This window comes from Strix uralensis, chromosome 21 (assembly GCF_047716275.1).
Source record: "Strix uralensis isolate ZFMK-TIS-50842 chromosome 21, bStrUra1, whole genome shotgun sequence".
NCBI classification, from domain to species: Eukaryota; Metazoa; Chordata; class Aves; order Strigiformes; family Strigidae; genus Strix; species Strix uralensis.
This window is the reverse complement of record NC_133992.1, coordinates 2,663,017-2,681,374: the sequence shown is the minus strand read 5'-3', so window position 1 is coordinate 2,681,374 and position 18,358 is coordinate 2,663,017. Positions and strand designations below refer to the sequence as shown.

The 18,358-nt window shown below is 54.0% G+C and overlaps 1 protein-coding gene across 1 annotated transcript in view; it reads right to left on the bottom strand.

The window, feature by feature from the left end:
* Window positions 1-746: 746 nt before the first annotated feature.
* The window catches only part of ARRDC1 (arrestin domain containing 1), a 39,817-nt gene continuing 22,205 nt past the window's right edge, over window positions 747-18,358 (bottom strand). Inside the window, exons 3-8 of the mRNA XM_074891468.1 lie at window positions 9,294-9,344; window positions 8,584-8,738; window positions 7,903-8,085; window positions 7,344-7,520; window positions 6,748-7,159; window positions 747-5,293 (exon numbers count right to left, since the gene is read on the bottom strand). Of these exons, the coding sequence (XP_074747569.1) occupies window positions 5,229-5,293; window positions 6,748-7,159; window positions 7,344-7,520; window positions 7,903-8,085; window positions 8,584-8,738; window positions 9,294-9,344 (1,043 nt within the window). The 3' untranslated portion in view covers window positions 747-5,228. The remainder of the gene's footprint in view (window positions 5,294-6,747; window positions 7,160-7,343; window positions 7,521-7,902; window positions 8,086-8,583; window positions 8,739-9,293; window positions 9,345-18,358) is intronic.

Sequence of the window (18,358 nt, the reverse complement as noted above, 5' to 3'; positions counted from 1 at the left end):
GTTTGCTGGGGCTCCGTCTTGCTCCGCTGGAGCCGGGGATGCTGCAGCCGCTGGGACAAACCTCCCTGGGCCATCAGGAAGGGAAGAGGCTCCCACAAGAAGCAGAAATAACTGGGAGCACGCAGAGCCCTGGCAGCCCGTTGCCGCCTGCCATGGTTCTCGTCCCACCTCAAACCCCGCCGCCCCAGCGGTTTAGCCTCATGTGCTAATAATTAACGTGAGCGGGGGGAGGACAAGATCTGTTTTGCCACGAACTCCCCATTTGCCTGAAGCAGCTGCCGTGAGCTCCGAGAGGAGCCGCGGGGCTCTGCCTGGAGCCAGCAAGAAGCTTCGCCATGGCGGCTGGGGCTGCGGCCCTCCAGCCAGGCTGACATCGCCCTCTCCCGCACCGAGCGGGGCGAGCAGGGATGGATCTCCACATCCTGGGATTCCTGCCAGCAGGAAGAGAAAAACCCAACCGCCCCAGTGCTTCCTCCGGGCTGGGAGCCCGCGGCTGTCCAGCTGGACCTTTCTCCATGACGGGAGCAAGGGACAGTTGAGATCACCCCACCAGCATCTTCCCACCCCGACGGTTCCCCCACGAAGTTGGAGGAGATGTGGCTTTGCTATAAATCAGCTTTTGAGCCTCAGCTGCAGACACAGATGCCTCCTCTGAAAGCCAGCAGCCGCTTTTCGCCCGCTGTGCCAGGCCCTCCCAGCAGGTCCCGGCGCACTCATCACACCTTTACCCTGAGCAAAAGCACGTGTAGTCTTAAAAAAGATCTTTATTTACATTTTTCAGTTCTTTACATTTGGCGATTTAAAACCCAGGACAAAAATACTCCTCAGAAGCCGTGGTAAACATGTAAAACTGCTAGTTTACATTTTAAAACCCAGTAATAAATTGCGCAGAAGTCTTAGGTTGTACAGAGCCATCACAAATACTGTTGTATAAAACCCCAAAATCTGTAAAGGAATAAAAGAATTACATCTACAAGTATTGGTACAAGAAAGGGCACAAGTTTTAAGGGTTTTACCCCACCAGTCTCTCTTGGGAAGGAGGGATGGGACATTCCTGTTGCAGATAGCTGGAAAAATTTTAAAATACATAATAAAAACCAAACAGACCCCAGAATATTCTTGACATCCTCTCTTGTGTTGGCTCAATGGGAAAACCTCCTAGCAGAAAATATTTACTTTTAGAAAATTACTTAAAGTTCATTGGAAAGCTAAAAAGAATGACTGTCCAACAAAAAGAAGAGCCTTTGCATCCCCCGTCGCCCCTTTCCCCATCTCCTGCAGGCAGTGGGACAACAGGTGCCAAAGCAGAGTTTAGTAAGACACAAACAACACTGAAAAAGCCAAAAATACGGAGGTGGCACATGTGGAGAGTGGGACGAGAACAAAGCCATGAAGGACGAAAAAGCAGCAGCAGAAAAAAAAAAGGACAGACAGTATTTTTGGTATTTTCCATTGAATGCTGGTTTGGAAACAATTAGCTCGCAAGCTTCACTCATGCCCCACTGCTTCCCCTCCCCATTTCAAACAAAACTAAAACCCAATTGCTTAAAAAATTTGAATGAATTCCTGTGCGCTGAAGTTTTTTAGCCAGAGCTGGGTTTGGAAAAATGGGCTTTTTTCCTCTTTAGGGAGAGAGGGATGACCCGGGGCCTACAGGAGCTCCCCAGGACTTAAAGAGGCTGAAGCCAGAGAGGCTGCAGAGGAGAGACAGCAACGAGACAGAGGACAACGGGACCATCCAGTCGCTGTCTCCAGAGAGGAACATACTCACACCCAAACATTGGGTTTTGCCCCACTGCGCTCATCCAAAGTACTTGTATACCCCGAGGACCTTGCTGCCACCGTGCCCTGGGGCCACAACTGTGGGGGAGGTTTGAGAAGAGCTGGACTAACCCCTCCATCCTGCAGCTCAGGACTGTTTCAAAGGGGTCCACGAAACATGAACAAGGCTCTTTGCGTCAGGCTTCAATTCCCTGCCGCAGCGCTGGGTGACAGGCAAGGCTGGGCAGGAACGTTGAAAACCACAACGCTTTGCCAGTTATTTCTGTCCACTTGCACAACAGCGAGGTTGCTCAAACGGAGAGCGATACCCAGCTGCATCCTGGCCAGAGCTGCCTCTCCCCACAGGAGCTGGGCGTGCCCTGCCCAGCATCCAAAAACACAAGGACCACCATGAGGTCTGGCTCCAACTCCCGCCACAGCAGCCAGTGGAGATGGACACTGTGAAGAAGACTGTGCCCACTCGCTCTTTGCTTTGCAAAGGGGACTCCACGTACAGCAAGAGGTGCTGAAGGACCCGTTTGTAGCAAATATCATTTTGGAGAGCAAGCTCAAGTGCACGGGAGCGCTGCAGAGATGCCGGGCACAACGCAGGAGCTGCAGGAGTCCGGCTGGCCCCTCCACGGCCTCCACCATGAACAGGAGCCCAGGCCCAGCCCTCTCCCAGAGCCCAGCTGGGTCAGGAGCCCGTAGCCCAGCCCAGCACATCCAGAGCATTGCCAACTCAGGAATTTTTCCAGAGGTGTGGAAGGGATTTGGGTTGAGGCCTGAAAGGAGGGATACGTACTGCTGACAGCAAGCAAGGCCACAAGAGCTGAGTCAGGCAGAACAGGTTCAACTAACCGGGAGGACGAGGAAGAGCACTGGGGAAGATATACCATTATGAACACACAAGCACCTGCCTTTGACCCCCTGCGTATCAAGAATGTTTTTCATGGTAGGCACAGACCATCAGGCAAAGGAGAGTCTTAAATAATAAAAGCTGGGCAGAAACGTAAGTTGAAGAAGGATCCTCGTGCCTGAGACACAGATCCCACCTCGGGCTACTTGCACTGACAACATTTAGGCAACACCTACATGCTTCAGACATGGTATCACCAACCTGTGGGTGTGGGGAGGAGCCTTGTTCCCTTTTTAGTAAGTTTATTCCAAGTGGCTCTTTAGGAGAGGGCATGTGCTGGTGGTCTCCAGCCCTTCCAGCCAGACCTTGGCTGTTCCATCTCCCTCCTCCTGAAGGGAGAGGCCGCTCTCCTCTCCATCCCGCCAGCCCACCTCTCCCGTCAGGCAGCAGCACACGCTGCCCAACACCCGTGGGCCACCGGGACAAACCATGGCTTTGGGACACAGCACTGCAGTGGCTGCTCCCTTCAGAGCCAAGCCCACAGGGTGCCAAACTCCCTCCAACCATCGGGAACTACGAGCTCAGCACCATGGTCAGGCTGCACTGTGCTTGTTTTCCTCAAGCTGCCTTGGCAGGAGTCGCCATCCTTCCCGGCGAGAGCAAAAAACTTGCTTCATTTTGTGAAACCAGCAAGGTGCTTTCCTGGATTTGGCATGAACAGGCACATGGATAAGCATCAGAAATGGATGAAAAAGCACAGCATTTCTCTTAGAATAATTTATTAAATACAGCATTAAAATTTGTATTTATGAATTCAATCATTAAAAACAAAACTTCATCTCATATATATATATTCAGGGACAATGACAATCATTCTATCAACATTGGTGCATGTTGTGCCAGCACTGCTCAGAACGGCACCTTCTCTACACTATCCTTAAAGCAGCTCAACACTTAAAAAAATAAAATAAAAAGCATTTGCAAAGAAAGAGTGCAAAGCAAGGCTTGTCCCCAGCTGCCTGCCAGGGGTGTGCAGAGGCGGGCTAAGATGAGGAGGCAGAGGCTGTAGTGCTCCTAGAAGGTTTGTTAGATATTGCCCGCCCAGTGTGAGGCAGCGTGCAGACCAATTCTCAGAGGTGCCAAAGGTCTGCAGCCCACAGTTTCAGCTGTGGCTGGATGCCTGCAGCTCTTAGTATCTGGTTTGTGGTTTCCTCGGCTTGGGCAGTCAATACTAAAAAAGCTTAACAAGGCGGGGGGTGTGGGGAAAAAAAGAAGCGCAAAAGAATAATGTTGTTTTACATCCACCAGCTTCTTCCCCCGACCTGCCAGGTCCAGCGGAGGCTGCAAATGAGGCGTAGCAGTTTGTGTTCCCGCTCACTCATTTCTGCATCCTGCTGTGGCTCGAGAGGTGACAAGCGGTGATCAGTACCGGCTCGTGGAGAGGACAGTCCCCAGGCCAGGCACCCCCGCGCTGCCCGGCAGCGGGACCGCTCCTGCGAGAGACGCCAGGCTGGGCCTCGAGGGAGGGTCGTCCCAGAGGGAAGGGCTTCCAGGGACAGGGTCCTTGGGCAGACTCAGAGGTAGCATCAGGACAGACTTTTGTAACTTGATTGTCATGTAATTCTGGCCTGCCGAAGGCAGCGGCAGCTGGGATGGCGAGGGCACCCCGCAGGGGTGGGAGAAGGGACTCAGGGGATCGGGTGCCCCCCGCTTCCAGACCAACTAGCACTGTTCGTCCTGGGCGCTGCGCTCCAGCAGTGAGCAAAAGGATGGACCGTCTCCTACAGGGCTTCTGAAAAGCTGCCCTTGCTGAAAAAGGCCAGAAGCTGGCTGTTGGGCACCCCATGGTAAGGCCGGGCTCTCCCTCTGCAGCTCACCAGGGCCTCCTGGGTTACGAGCAAGTGCCCCAGTGAGCTCCCCGCTGCCAGAGCCTGCTCTGCTCTCACCCCACGCAGGCAGCGGCCCAGCCCGCTGCGAGAGGACCGAAGGCTGCCAGTCACTCACCCCACAACACAGGCAAAGCGAGGGCTTGTGCTTTTGGCTTTTGAAGAGTCCCTGACCTTCCAAACCTGCTTACTCCAAGAAACCTCCTGTTTCAGCTACCCTTAGGACCTATGAGGACAAGGAGGAAGGGCTGTCAAAACCACTTCTGGAGAGCACATGGCCACTAAAAAGAAGAGAAAGTCCACACAGCCCAGCCTTCACCTACAGTGGAGACATGCCAAGTCAGGAGCATTTCAGATAAGGCATCGCAGGTGCTTTGATAGTAAAGCAGTTAGTGTTGACTACAGTACAGAACACAGGCTGCTGCAGAGGGCATCCCTGGAGCAAAACCAGTTCTCCAGCACTTGGTGCAGCAACAGGAGACGGTTCAGTTTCTCAGACCTCTCCTATGCACACACACGGGTTACTCTGGCTGCCCTTTTTGGGTTTCTTTTTCCCCCTCCCTAGAAAGAGACTTAAAAAGCCCAGGCCAGGATGTGCCATTTACCCCACCAAGCAGCCAGAGAGATAAAAAGACGCCTTGTGCTGTACCAGACTTCGCAGTAGGCAGGTGAACCATGGCGCCTGGGGTGGGCAGCGCCAGCGGGACTCGAAGCAGGGGAGGCTAGTTGCCATTGCTGATGCTGGAGTTGGCACTGCTGCAGCTCTGTTCATAGGATGGAGGCGCCTCTGAGGGAGAAAGAAAGAATAAGAGCGGTTATGGTGGGTGTTTGCGAGGTTCCCTTCACAGAATCCTCTAGGTTGGAAAAGACCTTGAAGCTCCTCCAGTCCAACCATGAACCTCACCCTGACCGTTCCCAACTCCACCAGATCCCTCAGCGCTGGGTCAACCCGACTCTTCAACCCCTCCAGGGATGGGGACTCCCCCCCTGCCCTGGGCAGCCCATTCCAACGCCCAACAACCCCTTCTGCAAAGAAATCCTTCCTAAGAGCCAGTCTGACCCTGCCCTGGCGCAGCTTGAGGCCATTCCCTCTTGTCCTGGCGCTGGTTCCTTGGCTCAAGAGACTCATCCCCCCTCTCTGCACCCTCCTTTCAGGGAGTTGGAGAGGGCCATGAGGTCTCCCCTCAGCCTCCTCTTCTCCAGACTAAACCCCCCCAGTTCCCTCAGCCGCTCCCCATCAGACCTGTGCTCCAGACCCTGCACCAGCTCCGTTGCCCTTCTCTGGACACGCTCGAGTCATTCAATGGCCTTTTTGGAGTGAGGGGCCCAAAGTTACTTTACGCCAGTCTGCGTAACTCAGTGCAGAGTAAAGCGAACTGCTAACGTGTACAGGTGTCAGGCATGCAGGCACTCTCTCTCCAGGACCTGAACCACTGAAATCTATGGGGTTGGCACATGCACACGCAGAATTTGAGCCAGCCGGTCCCATCCCTATCCTGATGCCTACAGAGGTTAAAATCAGCACCTCAAACTCCTGCTCTGTGCCTCCCCTTCTTTCACAAGCATCCTCCTGTACTCCGACACCTCCAGGTCACAGCTGACCCGTGCTCCATGCGCCCCAAGCCAGGGCTGAACTGACAGATCGAGTGTCTCATTACCCCAGTGCTAACAGACGGGTTTATTTGGGTAGGACTGCGCTAAGTCTGTCTGTGCTAACAGACACCACTGGTCCCTGCCACCCCAGCCTGGGACAAGCACAGCTCCAGCAATCCAGCACGCTGGGATTTCCCCAAGCTTTTTCACCCTGGACAGTCTTTCAGCTCCCGCCCCCACAGCTTGTGTCTTCAGACCAGCTGCAGGCCCACTCCAAGTCAGACAGAAGATTTCGGTTACATCATTTTCCTGGCTCTGTTCCCACCAGCCTCAACACAAGCCAAGAAGTTTTTCTATCAGTGGGAGGCTGAAAGCTCATTTAAGAACAGGGAGATCCTCTCACGGCGAGCCCAGGGCAGGCACGGGTGGAGACGTGGGAACGGACAGCCAGCTTTTACAGCTGTAAGAGGGGACTCCTGCAGAGGCTAAAGCAGGCAGAGATCTCATGATCCCCTCTGACATCAGCCCCCAGCACACTGATATTCCTATATTCCCACCCAGTTCACAGCTAGCAAAGAGACTCTTGTTGCAGGAGACATTTACTACCACACTGCCAGCCCGTTCAGCTCTCCGGAGCAGGCTGCTCACCGTATGGGTAGCCCCACGTGCTGTACTCTGGAGGCAAAATGAGCGAGCTGGCCGTGGGGACAGGCACCACGTTCCCCTCAGCATAGTAAGGGACAGTGGCTCCCGTTGACAGGCAAAGCGTGGGGTGGTTTGGGGAGCCCGTCTGCTCCGAGTCCACCCTTATCTCCTGGAAGCTCAGTCCTGGGGCGTAGCTGAACGGCTGCTGCTGGGAATGGCTTTTGGTGGGGATCGAGACATTGTCCATCGGGTGATAACCGCTGGCAGCCTCCTCTTCCTCCGGGGGAGCACTGGGTACCACCGCAGACGGTATGTGCTGGATGGACCGGGAGGGGCTCAGCGGCACCCTGTTCACAGCAATGTTACCAATATAAATGGGGAGAGTAACCGAAACCTCTGGCGACTTGAGGGAAACCTGGAAGAAAAGGAAAAAACAGTGGCATCCTCTTCATTATACACTGCACCAGGAAGGTTCACCTGAAGCGAGGGCCACCTGCACCACACAGCTACAGAGTTCAGAGACTGAGCTCTACCCAGAAGGGAGCATGGAAGTTGCAGCACAGCCCACTGCAGCTCCCCAGCAGCACTGATCTACTCACTTGGATGTAGTAGTCGATATGTATGAGGCTACAGCCCTGCAGAATGGACTGGGGCAGTGCCGGAACGAGGATCTGCTCCTTCCATTCTGCATGTTTCCAGGCTTTCACTCCAGAGCCTTCCACCTCTGCGATGGTCCTCAGGTCGTAAATCCAGCGCTTGGATTTATAAGCCACTTTCTGTACAGACAGGAGAAAATACAGCTAGCAGAAACATTGCAGACAGTCTTCTGTCTCTCATAAACGTAAGTCAGGACACAAAACCACTCAACTGCTTTGTCAAATAAGCATGAGTACAAACCTAATGTGCATTAATATGAGCAGAGCAGAAATACCCATCATGATACGATAGACTGAGTTGGTATAAGCAAGACAAGATCTACCACCTCTTTCCCCAGGAAGGTAAAGAGAAATGGAGTTAGCAAGAGGTCTGGACTCCTCACTGCCACCTCCCAGCCACATGCAGCAGAGACACACACTGGTGAGAACTGCCCCAGTTTCAGAGGCCTCACGGGGGTGGAGTACCAGCACAAGCCGAAGAATCACCCTTTCCGACGCTCACCTGGAGCAGACTGGCTACCACAGCCCCGGTGTCCCGGCCCGATTTGTTCTCTATGTCCGTGCGGAGCTGGATCGCTTGCCCCACGATGTACCCTTTCAGATCCGAGGTGGCAGTCAAGATAATGTTGCCACTTTTCACAAGCTTGTAGTTGAACTTCTTGGTGACTGACATAGTGTTGGGCTGCTGCAGGACAGCAAAGACAGAGACGTTGGCTCGAGAGAGTCAGAGCGCCTCCAGGAAAACACTCAGAGATTCAAAACAAACAAGCAGAAATATCTGGTCTAAGAGGATGCAAAGAACCAGCAACACAGCACTGCCGCAGACAACAGGTCTCACTTCTCCATCCCCCCAGTTTTGCTGTCCTCTTAGTCACTCTTCCCTCCAAAGCAAAGTCCCCAAACTCACGTCTCTACAAGAACCTAGTGCTGTTGGCCAACACCTCTCTCTGCGTGCTGAAAATTCACCTAAATCTGTCAAAGCAGCGTGCAGAGGAGTCAAACATCACTTGGAGCAGGGCAGGACAAGGCAGGACAGATCAGGAGTCCTTGTCCTGATCTTGCACAGTCAGGACGTGCAGTCAGAGAGTTGTCCAACCACACAATTATTCCCCAGACAGCACACAGGACAAGGACAAGGGCTGCAGCCCTGGCGCTTCCCAGCCACGCTCCTCCTTGTTCTTACCTCGATGTCAGGGATGTCATTCAAGTTGAGAGGGCAGAGAACATAGAAGATCTTGTTGCACTTGTAGTCCTTGGAGAAGCGAGGTGTGTCTATCACAGCTTTCACCTGATGGAGGACCTTGCCAAAAGGGCCTTCAAATGATGTAGGAGCAGAGGCTGGAGCCAAGAGGGAAAGAAAAGGATCATAAGGCTGAGTCAGGCCAAGTGTTTCTGAACTGGAAGTATAGTCCTTTTAAACAGCTGTCCCCTTCACCTAAGGAGTTCTGCAAGTACTTAAGAGACAAAGCACATGGAGATTCCCCCAAAGCTGAACACTTAGGTCACTCAGAGACCTTGCTGCAACCTCCTTACAGAAGGGATCCTCTGCAACCACAGGTGCAAGAGCAGTGATCCTCTCTCTGCGCGCGCTGCGTGCAGGACGGCTGGCTAGCCACAGGCCAGGACCCCTGCCCACATCCAGGGAGCGCGCAGGGTCACGCTTGGAGAGGCATCAGCGACAGCTCAGACCTGGCTTTGCACCACCACAGAAGGTACTCGCTTGTCTGAGCTGCTCTGCTGTCCATGGCTGACCTTACGCTCTCTCTAGCATCTCCGGGCCAAGCTGCCAGCCTGCTTCTGTCATCCGGCCCAAGTCCTGCTCAGCACAGCTCGAGAGGCTGCAAAAGCCAAGGCTTACGCGGAAGTGCCTTCAGCCATTTATCTGCATCATACCTGGCAGCAGAAACTGGAAGGGAAAGTTGTGCTCTCCAGCTGTCAGGACCCCTGCGGGAAACAAGAGTACAAGGTAAGTGCGACAGGCTGTTGCCTTGGAATGGTGTGATCTTCTGGAGAGCACGATCTTCTGGGGAGAGCGGCCACCACCTGGGGGACAGCACACAACCTGTTCAGCTGCCTACAGCCCACTGGGCAACTCCAGACCCGATGAGCAGCGTCTGAGTCAACAGGAGCATCTGCTGCCACCCACCTCTCCTTGGGATAGGAGATGTCTCCATTCCCAAGGACTGGTTCTACATTGAGATACCCTGAAAATATGGTAGTTTGGGGCAGGGTTTAAGGGATCCCAGTGCCATAGCAAGTGGTTAGCCCCAGACTATTGACACCAGGCATGGAGAAGGGATGCTGTATGTTTATCTTTTCTCAAGTAGGCTACAGCTGGGGAGAAGGTGAGAGAGCAGAGGCACTGTCTGAGGGTGGTAAGGAGTTCTGGTGGGCACCAAGCTGCCACAGCCTTAGCCACACACTATGCCCCATGCGGACTGCACAGTGTTCATAAGCTGGAACCAGAGGTCCATCTCCCAGGCCTGAATCCACTCCAGGTCCCAAGAAGGGACCTGCAATACTTCAGCCCGGCTGCTTAGACAACAGGAGGAAAAGATTTCCACAGTGTTAAAACCTAACACTGGTTTTCTTCAATCACATCCCACTCTACAACGGCAGCCTTGAGGGCACAGATCAGAGCCAAGACTCAGTGCACGGCTAAAACAGCTACAGACTCAGACTCCCCAAACCCACCCACCCTCCAGCACTTTTTATCCAGATTCCAGATTCCCTCCCAGGGCAGCGTGACAGCTGAACTGGTCCCACAGTGTGATCCAGTAACATCAGGCAGCTCCCAAAGTTGCCTTCAGTAAGAAAAGCACTAAGGTTTATCCCCATTTGTTAAATATGTGTACACAGGAGAGGTTTTGTTTTAAAGTGGCAGTGCTAGGAGGAGACCTGGATACCTGTGAAATCAAGCTGTGTTTATTCTGCTTTGTAGGATCATTTCTGGAGGTACCAAGGCTCTAGATTTGGCTAGCTCTTTTGTTGATGCAAGACGGAGGAGACAGCTTGCCCGTTAGCAATATTGGCTCCGCAGAGCTGGCAGTAAAAGCCTTATTGTCAGGGGATTAAATGGATTACGTGACAGGGGGAGGTGGGGAAGAGAGAAGGGTGAATCCCCCCCACTGACACTGTGATCCAGGTAGGAGGCAGGGGAGGTGGCATTTGACTCGATGCACTCTTCACATCCCAAAAAGCTGCACCTCTGCCCCTCCGCTCGCTCAGCCAGCCCACGGGGACCTAAGGACACCCCAGCTGGCATGCATCCCACCTGCAGTGCAAAGGCGGGCAGAATAAATAATATGACAAACATCCCATCACGTATCACTACAAAGGCAAGTCAGGAGAAAACTAAGAGATGTCTATTTATACACTTTGTCCTTACAGAGAGGAGACAGATTTGCTCATTCCCATCACCCCAGCCAGAACACCTCCCTGATCATTTCACTCCCCGTCCCCCAAATAAAACCGAATTATGTAGGCTAAACTGTAACACCCGCTCTTGTCGCCAGGTGGAGGCACAAAGCCAGTGACTGCCTTGGCTGCCAGGCCTGATGCCTTGCAGAGCTGGGACAGGCACGGAGGTGTGGGGCAGCTTCTCCTATTCCCTTCTTGGGAAGCCTCGCTCAGTTAAAGGCAGTAGCTTGAGATGTAGCAGGCACCTTTGCTTGCTGGTTCCAGGGTAAAGCCTGGCTAATATGAATGACTCGGCTAACCCAGTGCTTGTTTGCTGCTCCAAGGGTTTCTGCCTTTTACTGGGCACCATTCAATGTTGATCTTATACCCATTACCCTCACTTTTGCAAAGCAAATACATCAAGTCTGCCGTGCAGCTTCTGCATTGCAGTAAAGGGACTGAAAGGGAGAGGGAGCAAGTCCTGTTACTGCAATGCAAAAGGAAGGGAGATGGGAGTCCCAGAGGGTAGCGGCCACTGAGTTTCCACCAAGACCTGGAGACTTTTCAACTGTCTGACCCATAGAGCCACAGATGAACGTGCAGACAGTGATTTCAAGTCTGCTAGGTACATGAAACTTCACAGCCTTTCCAGGACCCTTAGGAAGAGCGCACAGACTCCTCAAAGTGGAAGTCCCTCTTCTACATTAGAAGCAGCATGATCCAACAAGTCGTTTCGGTCAAGCTCCTGCCCAGCTCACATGCACCAACAGAAAACCGGGCTGGAACTGAACCTGTGAGCACTTCATGTTCACAGTTTCTAACCCCCTGCAGAAAACCAAGGGCCCTGAAGGACATTCCCAATGGCAGCACCGAGCAAGGCAATACAATCTCCCAGCAACATGATGGCCAGTATCACTTGCAGAGGATGTGGTTTGGCTGGCAGAGCCACCGCATGACTTGGTGGCACTGACGCAGTTTCCACACAGGTAGCCCAGTCTCTGAGTAAGTCACCAGATGAGAACTGCCCACAGGTCAGTGCAGACCACCCCAAACAGCTCAGACCAAGCCCAAGCACCCAGAGACCTGTCGGCTCCCAGCATACCCAGACTTGCTGTGACCCCACCTGGGGCAGGGAGCAGCCTGCAAGCCCCTCCTGCAGCTCCTGCCTGCAACAAGCTGCCCACGGGGGCTGGAAAACGCTGTTCCTGCTCTTCACAGCCAGTGAGGAGTTCCAAGATGAGCTACCCCAGGCTGAAGTTGCACCCCATAGCAGCTTACATGGACCAAAGCCATCGCAGCAGTGCTTGGCTCGTGGCCACAAGAGCCCAGACCTCAGTCCTGCACCTAGCAGGAAGCCAGGGAAACAGTGAGCTCTATTCTCCACTCCATTAAGTGGAGAGATGCTGCAGGCAATTAGCAGTAGCTCTTGTTTTCAGACCTGCTTCTTCCAGCCCACACCTTCCTTCCCCCAAAGAGAAAGAAGCATCTTTATGCCAGCCCTGAGATCCTCCACATACAGGGAATTTTCCAGCAGGCTGGACCAAGCACCCAGGTCCTACCCACAGGGGCAGATGCCACCCACCATATGCAGCTTCATTTTGTAGCACGGCTAACGAACAGCCGGCTGCTCACCGAGCCCCAGCTTCCAGCTGAACACCTGCACTTCTTGCCCTTATGGCAAGCACGGAAGCTCTCTGCGCAGGTGGAGGGGCTATGATGGGTGGCAGCACCCTCAGTCCTGCGTCTGGCTGGAGCCCCCAGTCATGGCTGTAGGCACCCTTGGCAGCCCGGAGTGGGCATTTTGAGAAGTCTGCTGGCACAGAAAGCAGAAGGGGTGTTGGAATTCAGTGTCAGAGCTATTTCAGAGACAACGGTGAATAAAAATAAGATGAAGAAAAACAGGTGATCCTGACCAAGACGGGAGACTCCTGTGAAAGCACAGGCATGATCCAGAGTGCATGGCAGAGCGACAAGGCAGCAGAGACTGCAGGGAAGCTTGAGTCCTGCCTGCCTCCTGCTGCGGGCAGGAGGAGAGGCAGGTATTTAGCAGTAACCCCACACCGAGCTGCTTCCTGGGCTCCTGCTTGCCTCTCCTGGCAGAAGCTCCTCCATCACAGACACAGTGGAGGCTCTGTGTCCAATTTGCCTGGGATTACAAAGCCATTTTGGTCTTTTGCCACATGTCTGGTGCCTTTGGCAGGTGGAAGGTTGGCGAGTCCCAAGCTGAGTCCTCCCTTACAGTGGGAAGGGAGGTGGCAACTACTTTTAAACTCTCCAGCTGGCAAATCTGCTCCTAAAGGCTCAGTTTCCATTTCCAAATGCTGACTAGTCTTGCTATAATGGGGAAAATCTGCAATTTCCCTTGTCCCAACCACCCTGTGAGCACAGGCAGGGCACAGTCTGACTTTGTGCCAACACCCAGGTACCTCTCACATGGAAAACAGCAGCAAAAGGCACCTCGGCTCCCCGGGAGGGACACTTGCAGTGCTCACCCATCTCGCCCAGCCACTGCGATGGCAGGACAGGGCGATGTGTGCCCTGCTAGCCACGCACGTGCCTTGGATAGATCCCCAGATCGTGGCATCGTGCACAGCATGCAGAGCTGTTCCGCCTGCCCAGCTGCATCTGCTGTGCAACTCCAGCACCCAAGCAGCAAGAGGGACACAAAGCCCATGGGAAGGCATTTATAGCCCCTATCCCTCCAGCCCTGAGAGCTGCAAGTAAAGATCCAAGACATTTAATGTGCTAATTTCACTTGCAAATTGACTTTGCAACGGAGACGGTTGCTGGCAGCAGCAGAGGTGAGAAGATTTCCTGACGGCCACCCCGACATGCAGATACCTGGGAGGAGCAGCCCTGAAAGCTCCTTTCTGAGCTGCTCCTGAACCAGCAGCTTTGCCAAAGCAAGCCGCAGCCTGTGCCCGGGTGAGAGCAGGTCAGCAGGAGTTCAGCATCTCTCGAGGGGTCTCCGACAGCCCCACGCAGCAGGCTGCAATGCTCCAGGGCAGCTTGCAAACGCACTGCGAGGGGAAAGGGCTGTGCAAGCCACCGCAGCACGCTGAGCCATTACCTCCCCATTCCCAGAAGTCTGAACAAAGGCCACAGTCAGCTCGGCGCAAAAAAGCTTTTCCTGAAGTTTACACACAGCTAAAAATACCCTGAGAAAGTCATCAGGCGGCAGAGGCAGCTGGATTAGCAGGGTTCTGTGTTAGGGCCATACCTGCAGCAGCCTCTCCTCCAGATAGGAGCCGAGCCAGCAGAGATCAGCCACCCCCACACGGCTTTTGGAAACATCCTCCCTAAAAATTCCTGGAGGGAAAGGAGCTGCTGCCCCAGACAGCCTGGGAAAAAAACCAAACCCAGACAACGGGAGCAACAACAACACGCTTAACAGTGCGGAAGAGTCATCTTACAGTGCAAAGCAGAGAGTGACCTTGGCGATTTCCCTGAATCCGGTGGAGATTTGTCTGGAAGCAAACGGACTCTCCCATTCACAGCTCAGTCGCTCCCCTCCGCTCCACACTGGGACAGAGGGACAGGGGGTTGTTCGCTTGTACCAGCGGGCGTGGAGGAGGCCTGGGAGGACTCATTGTGTGCAGAAAGGAACTGCCTTGATCCAGAAGGCTGAAGCTGAGTCCTCTGCTGGGTCCCCAGGAGGTAACCTGGTGACACAGCCAGGCCCAGGTGGGGCTCCCCTGCGTGATCAGAGCCTGCAGAGCATCACCAGTGATGGGGAGCACAACCCCAAGCCCAGCTCTGTGTGACACAACAGGCCTCAGTGCCGCAGCACCATCCCACAGCACTCGGGGCATCCGTGGTCACACTGATGTGCAGTGGAGGGACAGAAATTAATGGGTTTTCCTCAGAGTTGTATGGGATTCCCATGCAAAGCTCAAGCTGACCATGCCCTGAGCCCACCCAGGTGCTGGAGGCACCGTTCTCTCCCTCCAGACAGCCCTGCTTTGATCCACCAAAGTTTCCTCATGCTCACTGCAAACCAGCACACCACTGCACAACCACATGGGAAAACATGACACCATCGTAACCGTGTGTGGGTGAAACGACCACACATCTGTATTTACACTGCTAAATGATCCAAGTAGAGCTTACTCTGCCACAGCTCAGGTGCTGAAAGGGTCTGGACTCTTTTCCAAGCAGTGCAGCTTCCCTGGCCGGTGCTGCCAGGCCCCTGCCCAGGCGGATCCAAAAGCCAGAGGAAGTGACCAGCCCTTCGAAGCCATCATCCCTCTGAGAGCGAGGGGAAGCTGCCTGCCCACACCCTGCCCTGCCAGCCGAGGGCTGGGAAAGGTCCTCTGGCAGCCTCTGCCCCAGCATGAGAGCAGGGCAGGGCTGGGGTTCAGGAGGAACCAACCACACACCAACAAGGACACTGAGCCCTACCTGCTGCATCCTGCCTGGGCTTCCCAGGGCTGTTCTGCAGCTTTCTGGGTTAGTGGCCCATGTGAACAGGCCAGTCTTACAGTACTGGTGGGGCCAGATCTGCCTGGGCTGCACACTCAAACCAGTGCCACCACAGGGACATCTGCCAAAGGCCTCCTCTCAGGCTGGTTCCCCCAGCCCCAGCGCTGCCATCCCAGGGCAGCTGGAAGCCACAGGCGGTCACAGCCGTCTCTCCCCAAGGCTGACCTCCACCACGACAAAGCCAGGACCTCCGGGTTGGTGCCAGCTGGGGAAGGCACTGGAGAGAAGCCAGAAGAGGGTTGGGAGATGCCTTGGTCACTGATGCACAAACACGACAGACTCAGCCGAGCCTTATTACTCACCCATGTGAGATCTCACACTCTGGTGCACTGGGAGAGACAGCCCAGACGTCTGAGCACACAGCAGGCAACCGCAGTGCACGGTACAACACACCCCTCTGCCTTGCCAGGCTTCATCCACAGCTAGACTAGGGTGAGAAAGATGAATATTCTGTGCATTGCTCCCTTCGTCTCCCAAAGAGGAGGCCGCTATTTGCTCAGCAGCCACAACTAGGAGCCTGGAAGGTGTCCCTGCACCCCAGGCACAGGAGCTGGGGCGCAGCCAAAATGGGGCTCCTGCCCCAACCTCCAGCTCTCCCAGCCAGTACCCGCCAAGCAGACAGCACTGGCTCTGCTCCCTCCTGCTGCACACGTGGATGCTAGAGCAGGAACAAGCTGTGCCTTTGGAGTACACATATTTTTTTTGGTTCTTCTAGTAGAGGAACAGCAGGCCAGGCCATATGGCAATTTCTCTCTGGCTACTTAGTGAGTGATGCATTAACTGTCCTGGCCAACTCATGTAGTACGGAAAGGTACCCAGTGCCTGCTGGTTCCCCGCCATCACTTGTAGCAATATAGTCTTCCTGCTGCCTAAAATCAGCCCTCCCTTTCCCCTGTGGAAGGAGAGCTCCTCCGAAGGTGCTGAGTTAGACTGGTATCAGTGCTGCTGATGCACAGTTTGGGTACCCTCCTCTCCAGGCAGAGAGCAGGAAAGGAGCAGGTTTGTGTTTTCCACTTTCAGGTGGAGAAACAGGCAGCCCTGCCTCTGTACTGTGCTACAGGACACCGATTCCCCAGCTGCCAGAAGAACCATCACTCTCACTGCAGCCCTGGCAGCCAGCACCCTCCTCACCCCTGCCCTCCTGTCTCTCCTCGTCCACCTTCACAGCCCAGGAAATTGAATATTAGACATAAGCAAGAAGGTCAGAGCTCTTCTAGCTCGCAGGAGGCTGTATCAGAGACATCAGATGGGAAGCATTAATTTTGCACTTCAGACGATGCCAGGCCATTGCAACTTTAGCGTGAAGACTCCAACTCAGTCTCTGGTGGATTAAGCTAATACATGGCATCACAAACTGCAGCAAATTAGGGTAAATGCACACATTTGCTGGTGCCATCCCTGGAGCAGACACGGGTGCCTCAGAGGGAGCAGCCGACAGCCAGAAGAGCGACCTGCCAGCAAGCACAGCCAGGGAACGACTTGGTGTTTAGCTCAGCTGAGTTTTGCTCGAATGAGAGCTCTCGTGGTACCGAGCAGCACTTCAGCCGAGCAGAGCAGCCGTACAGCAGCGAGGGAGCGCAGTCCCCAGCAGGCTCCAAGCTCCTGTTCAAAGCAGCAACTCACACTGGATTTGTGCGCACACAAACACACAGTAGGAACAACCTCTAGAACTCTGACATGGTTAATGCTGCTGAGATAAACCCTTCTGTAACACAGAAGGTAGAGAGAAAGGAAGAAAATACACCAGAAAGCCCAGCACTGAGGCTAGGGCTCCACCGCTCATAAATCTCTGTCAGCAGTTTTCAGTGACATTTTCAATGAATTAGCAGGATCTGACAGTACAGCAATGCTGCAAAAAACCTCTGAGGATTAACAGTGATCTACTGAGGCAAGAAATTGGGAAGTGCTGAGGAAGTTGCTGTGACCCAAGGCAATTGCAACTCCTTCCATGTGGTTTTCCTGGGCTGAACCTTCAGTTACTACTCCTGAACCCAGCAGCACAGTGTGACCACGAGCTGGCACCAGCCCATCCTGAATGGCTCACCACTGCCCACGGGCACCCTCCTGCTCTCACCTGGCCAGGGGCTGTTCAGGAGCATCACCCGCTGCTTTGCTACCTCCTGCTCACACAGAGACTCCTCAGCACAGAACAAGAGACGTAAGTCGGTGCCTGCTTCGTCAGGTCACTAACCTTTTTTAATTCAGCTGGAAGACAGGATTGTCACCCTGTGCCAACTGTTGACCATGAAGGTGTTGTGCCAGGCCAGCAGAGAACCACCGCAGGGAAGAGGTGATGCACAACTGCCCCTTTTTAGCAATTTGTGCAAGAAATCTGCCAGCAAAGGAAGCACATGGAGCAGCCAGGAATTCCCTGCAGTGCCTTCTAGCTAACTAACAACCTGCCAAAAGTAAGGTCAGCTGGAAATTACAGCCAGATCCCTGCACGGGTTCAACTCAGGTACAAGCAGGATTTAAAGAGAATGAAAAAACTAAAAGTCTACCTTTGCATGCACAACCCATCCACAAGGTAAGAGCTGTGTGTGCAGTCAGAGATACAGGGTGTCCAAAGAAAACAGCCCCATGTGGGTACAGGCACATGATGGACCTGCTCCTCTCCAGCTGAATAAGGCCAGAGCTGCAGCAGGGGAGGGGGAGAGGAGCGGGGCCCTCCAGAGCTGAATTACTCCATTATATTGGATCAAGAGAAGCATCTCTCTGTCCAAGAGCAGCGGATACAAGCAGTGCTATTTTGTACTCGCTGCAACTGGTGTACTCGATCTCCTGCACTGCTGACACCTACAGAAACCCAACACCCCCCACACTTGCAAGGTTCCCCCACCCCTACTGCATTGCTTTGCAAAAAGAGAACCTAAGAAAAACCAGCACCAGGGAGCAGTCAAAGTCCAAGTCAAACTCACGCCAAGTGAGAAAAGCAAATGCCCCCTTGGCCTTCCCTCCAGGATGCAAATAACGAGCCTCCTGCGAGAGCCACCCATGGGCCGAGCAACCTCCTGGACGCTGAGCTGTGTCCTCCAGCAAACAGAGCAGAGAGAGGCTCCAGACCAGCTGGTACGCTC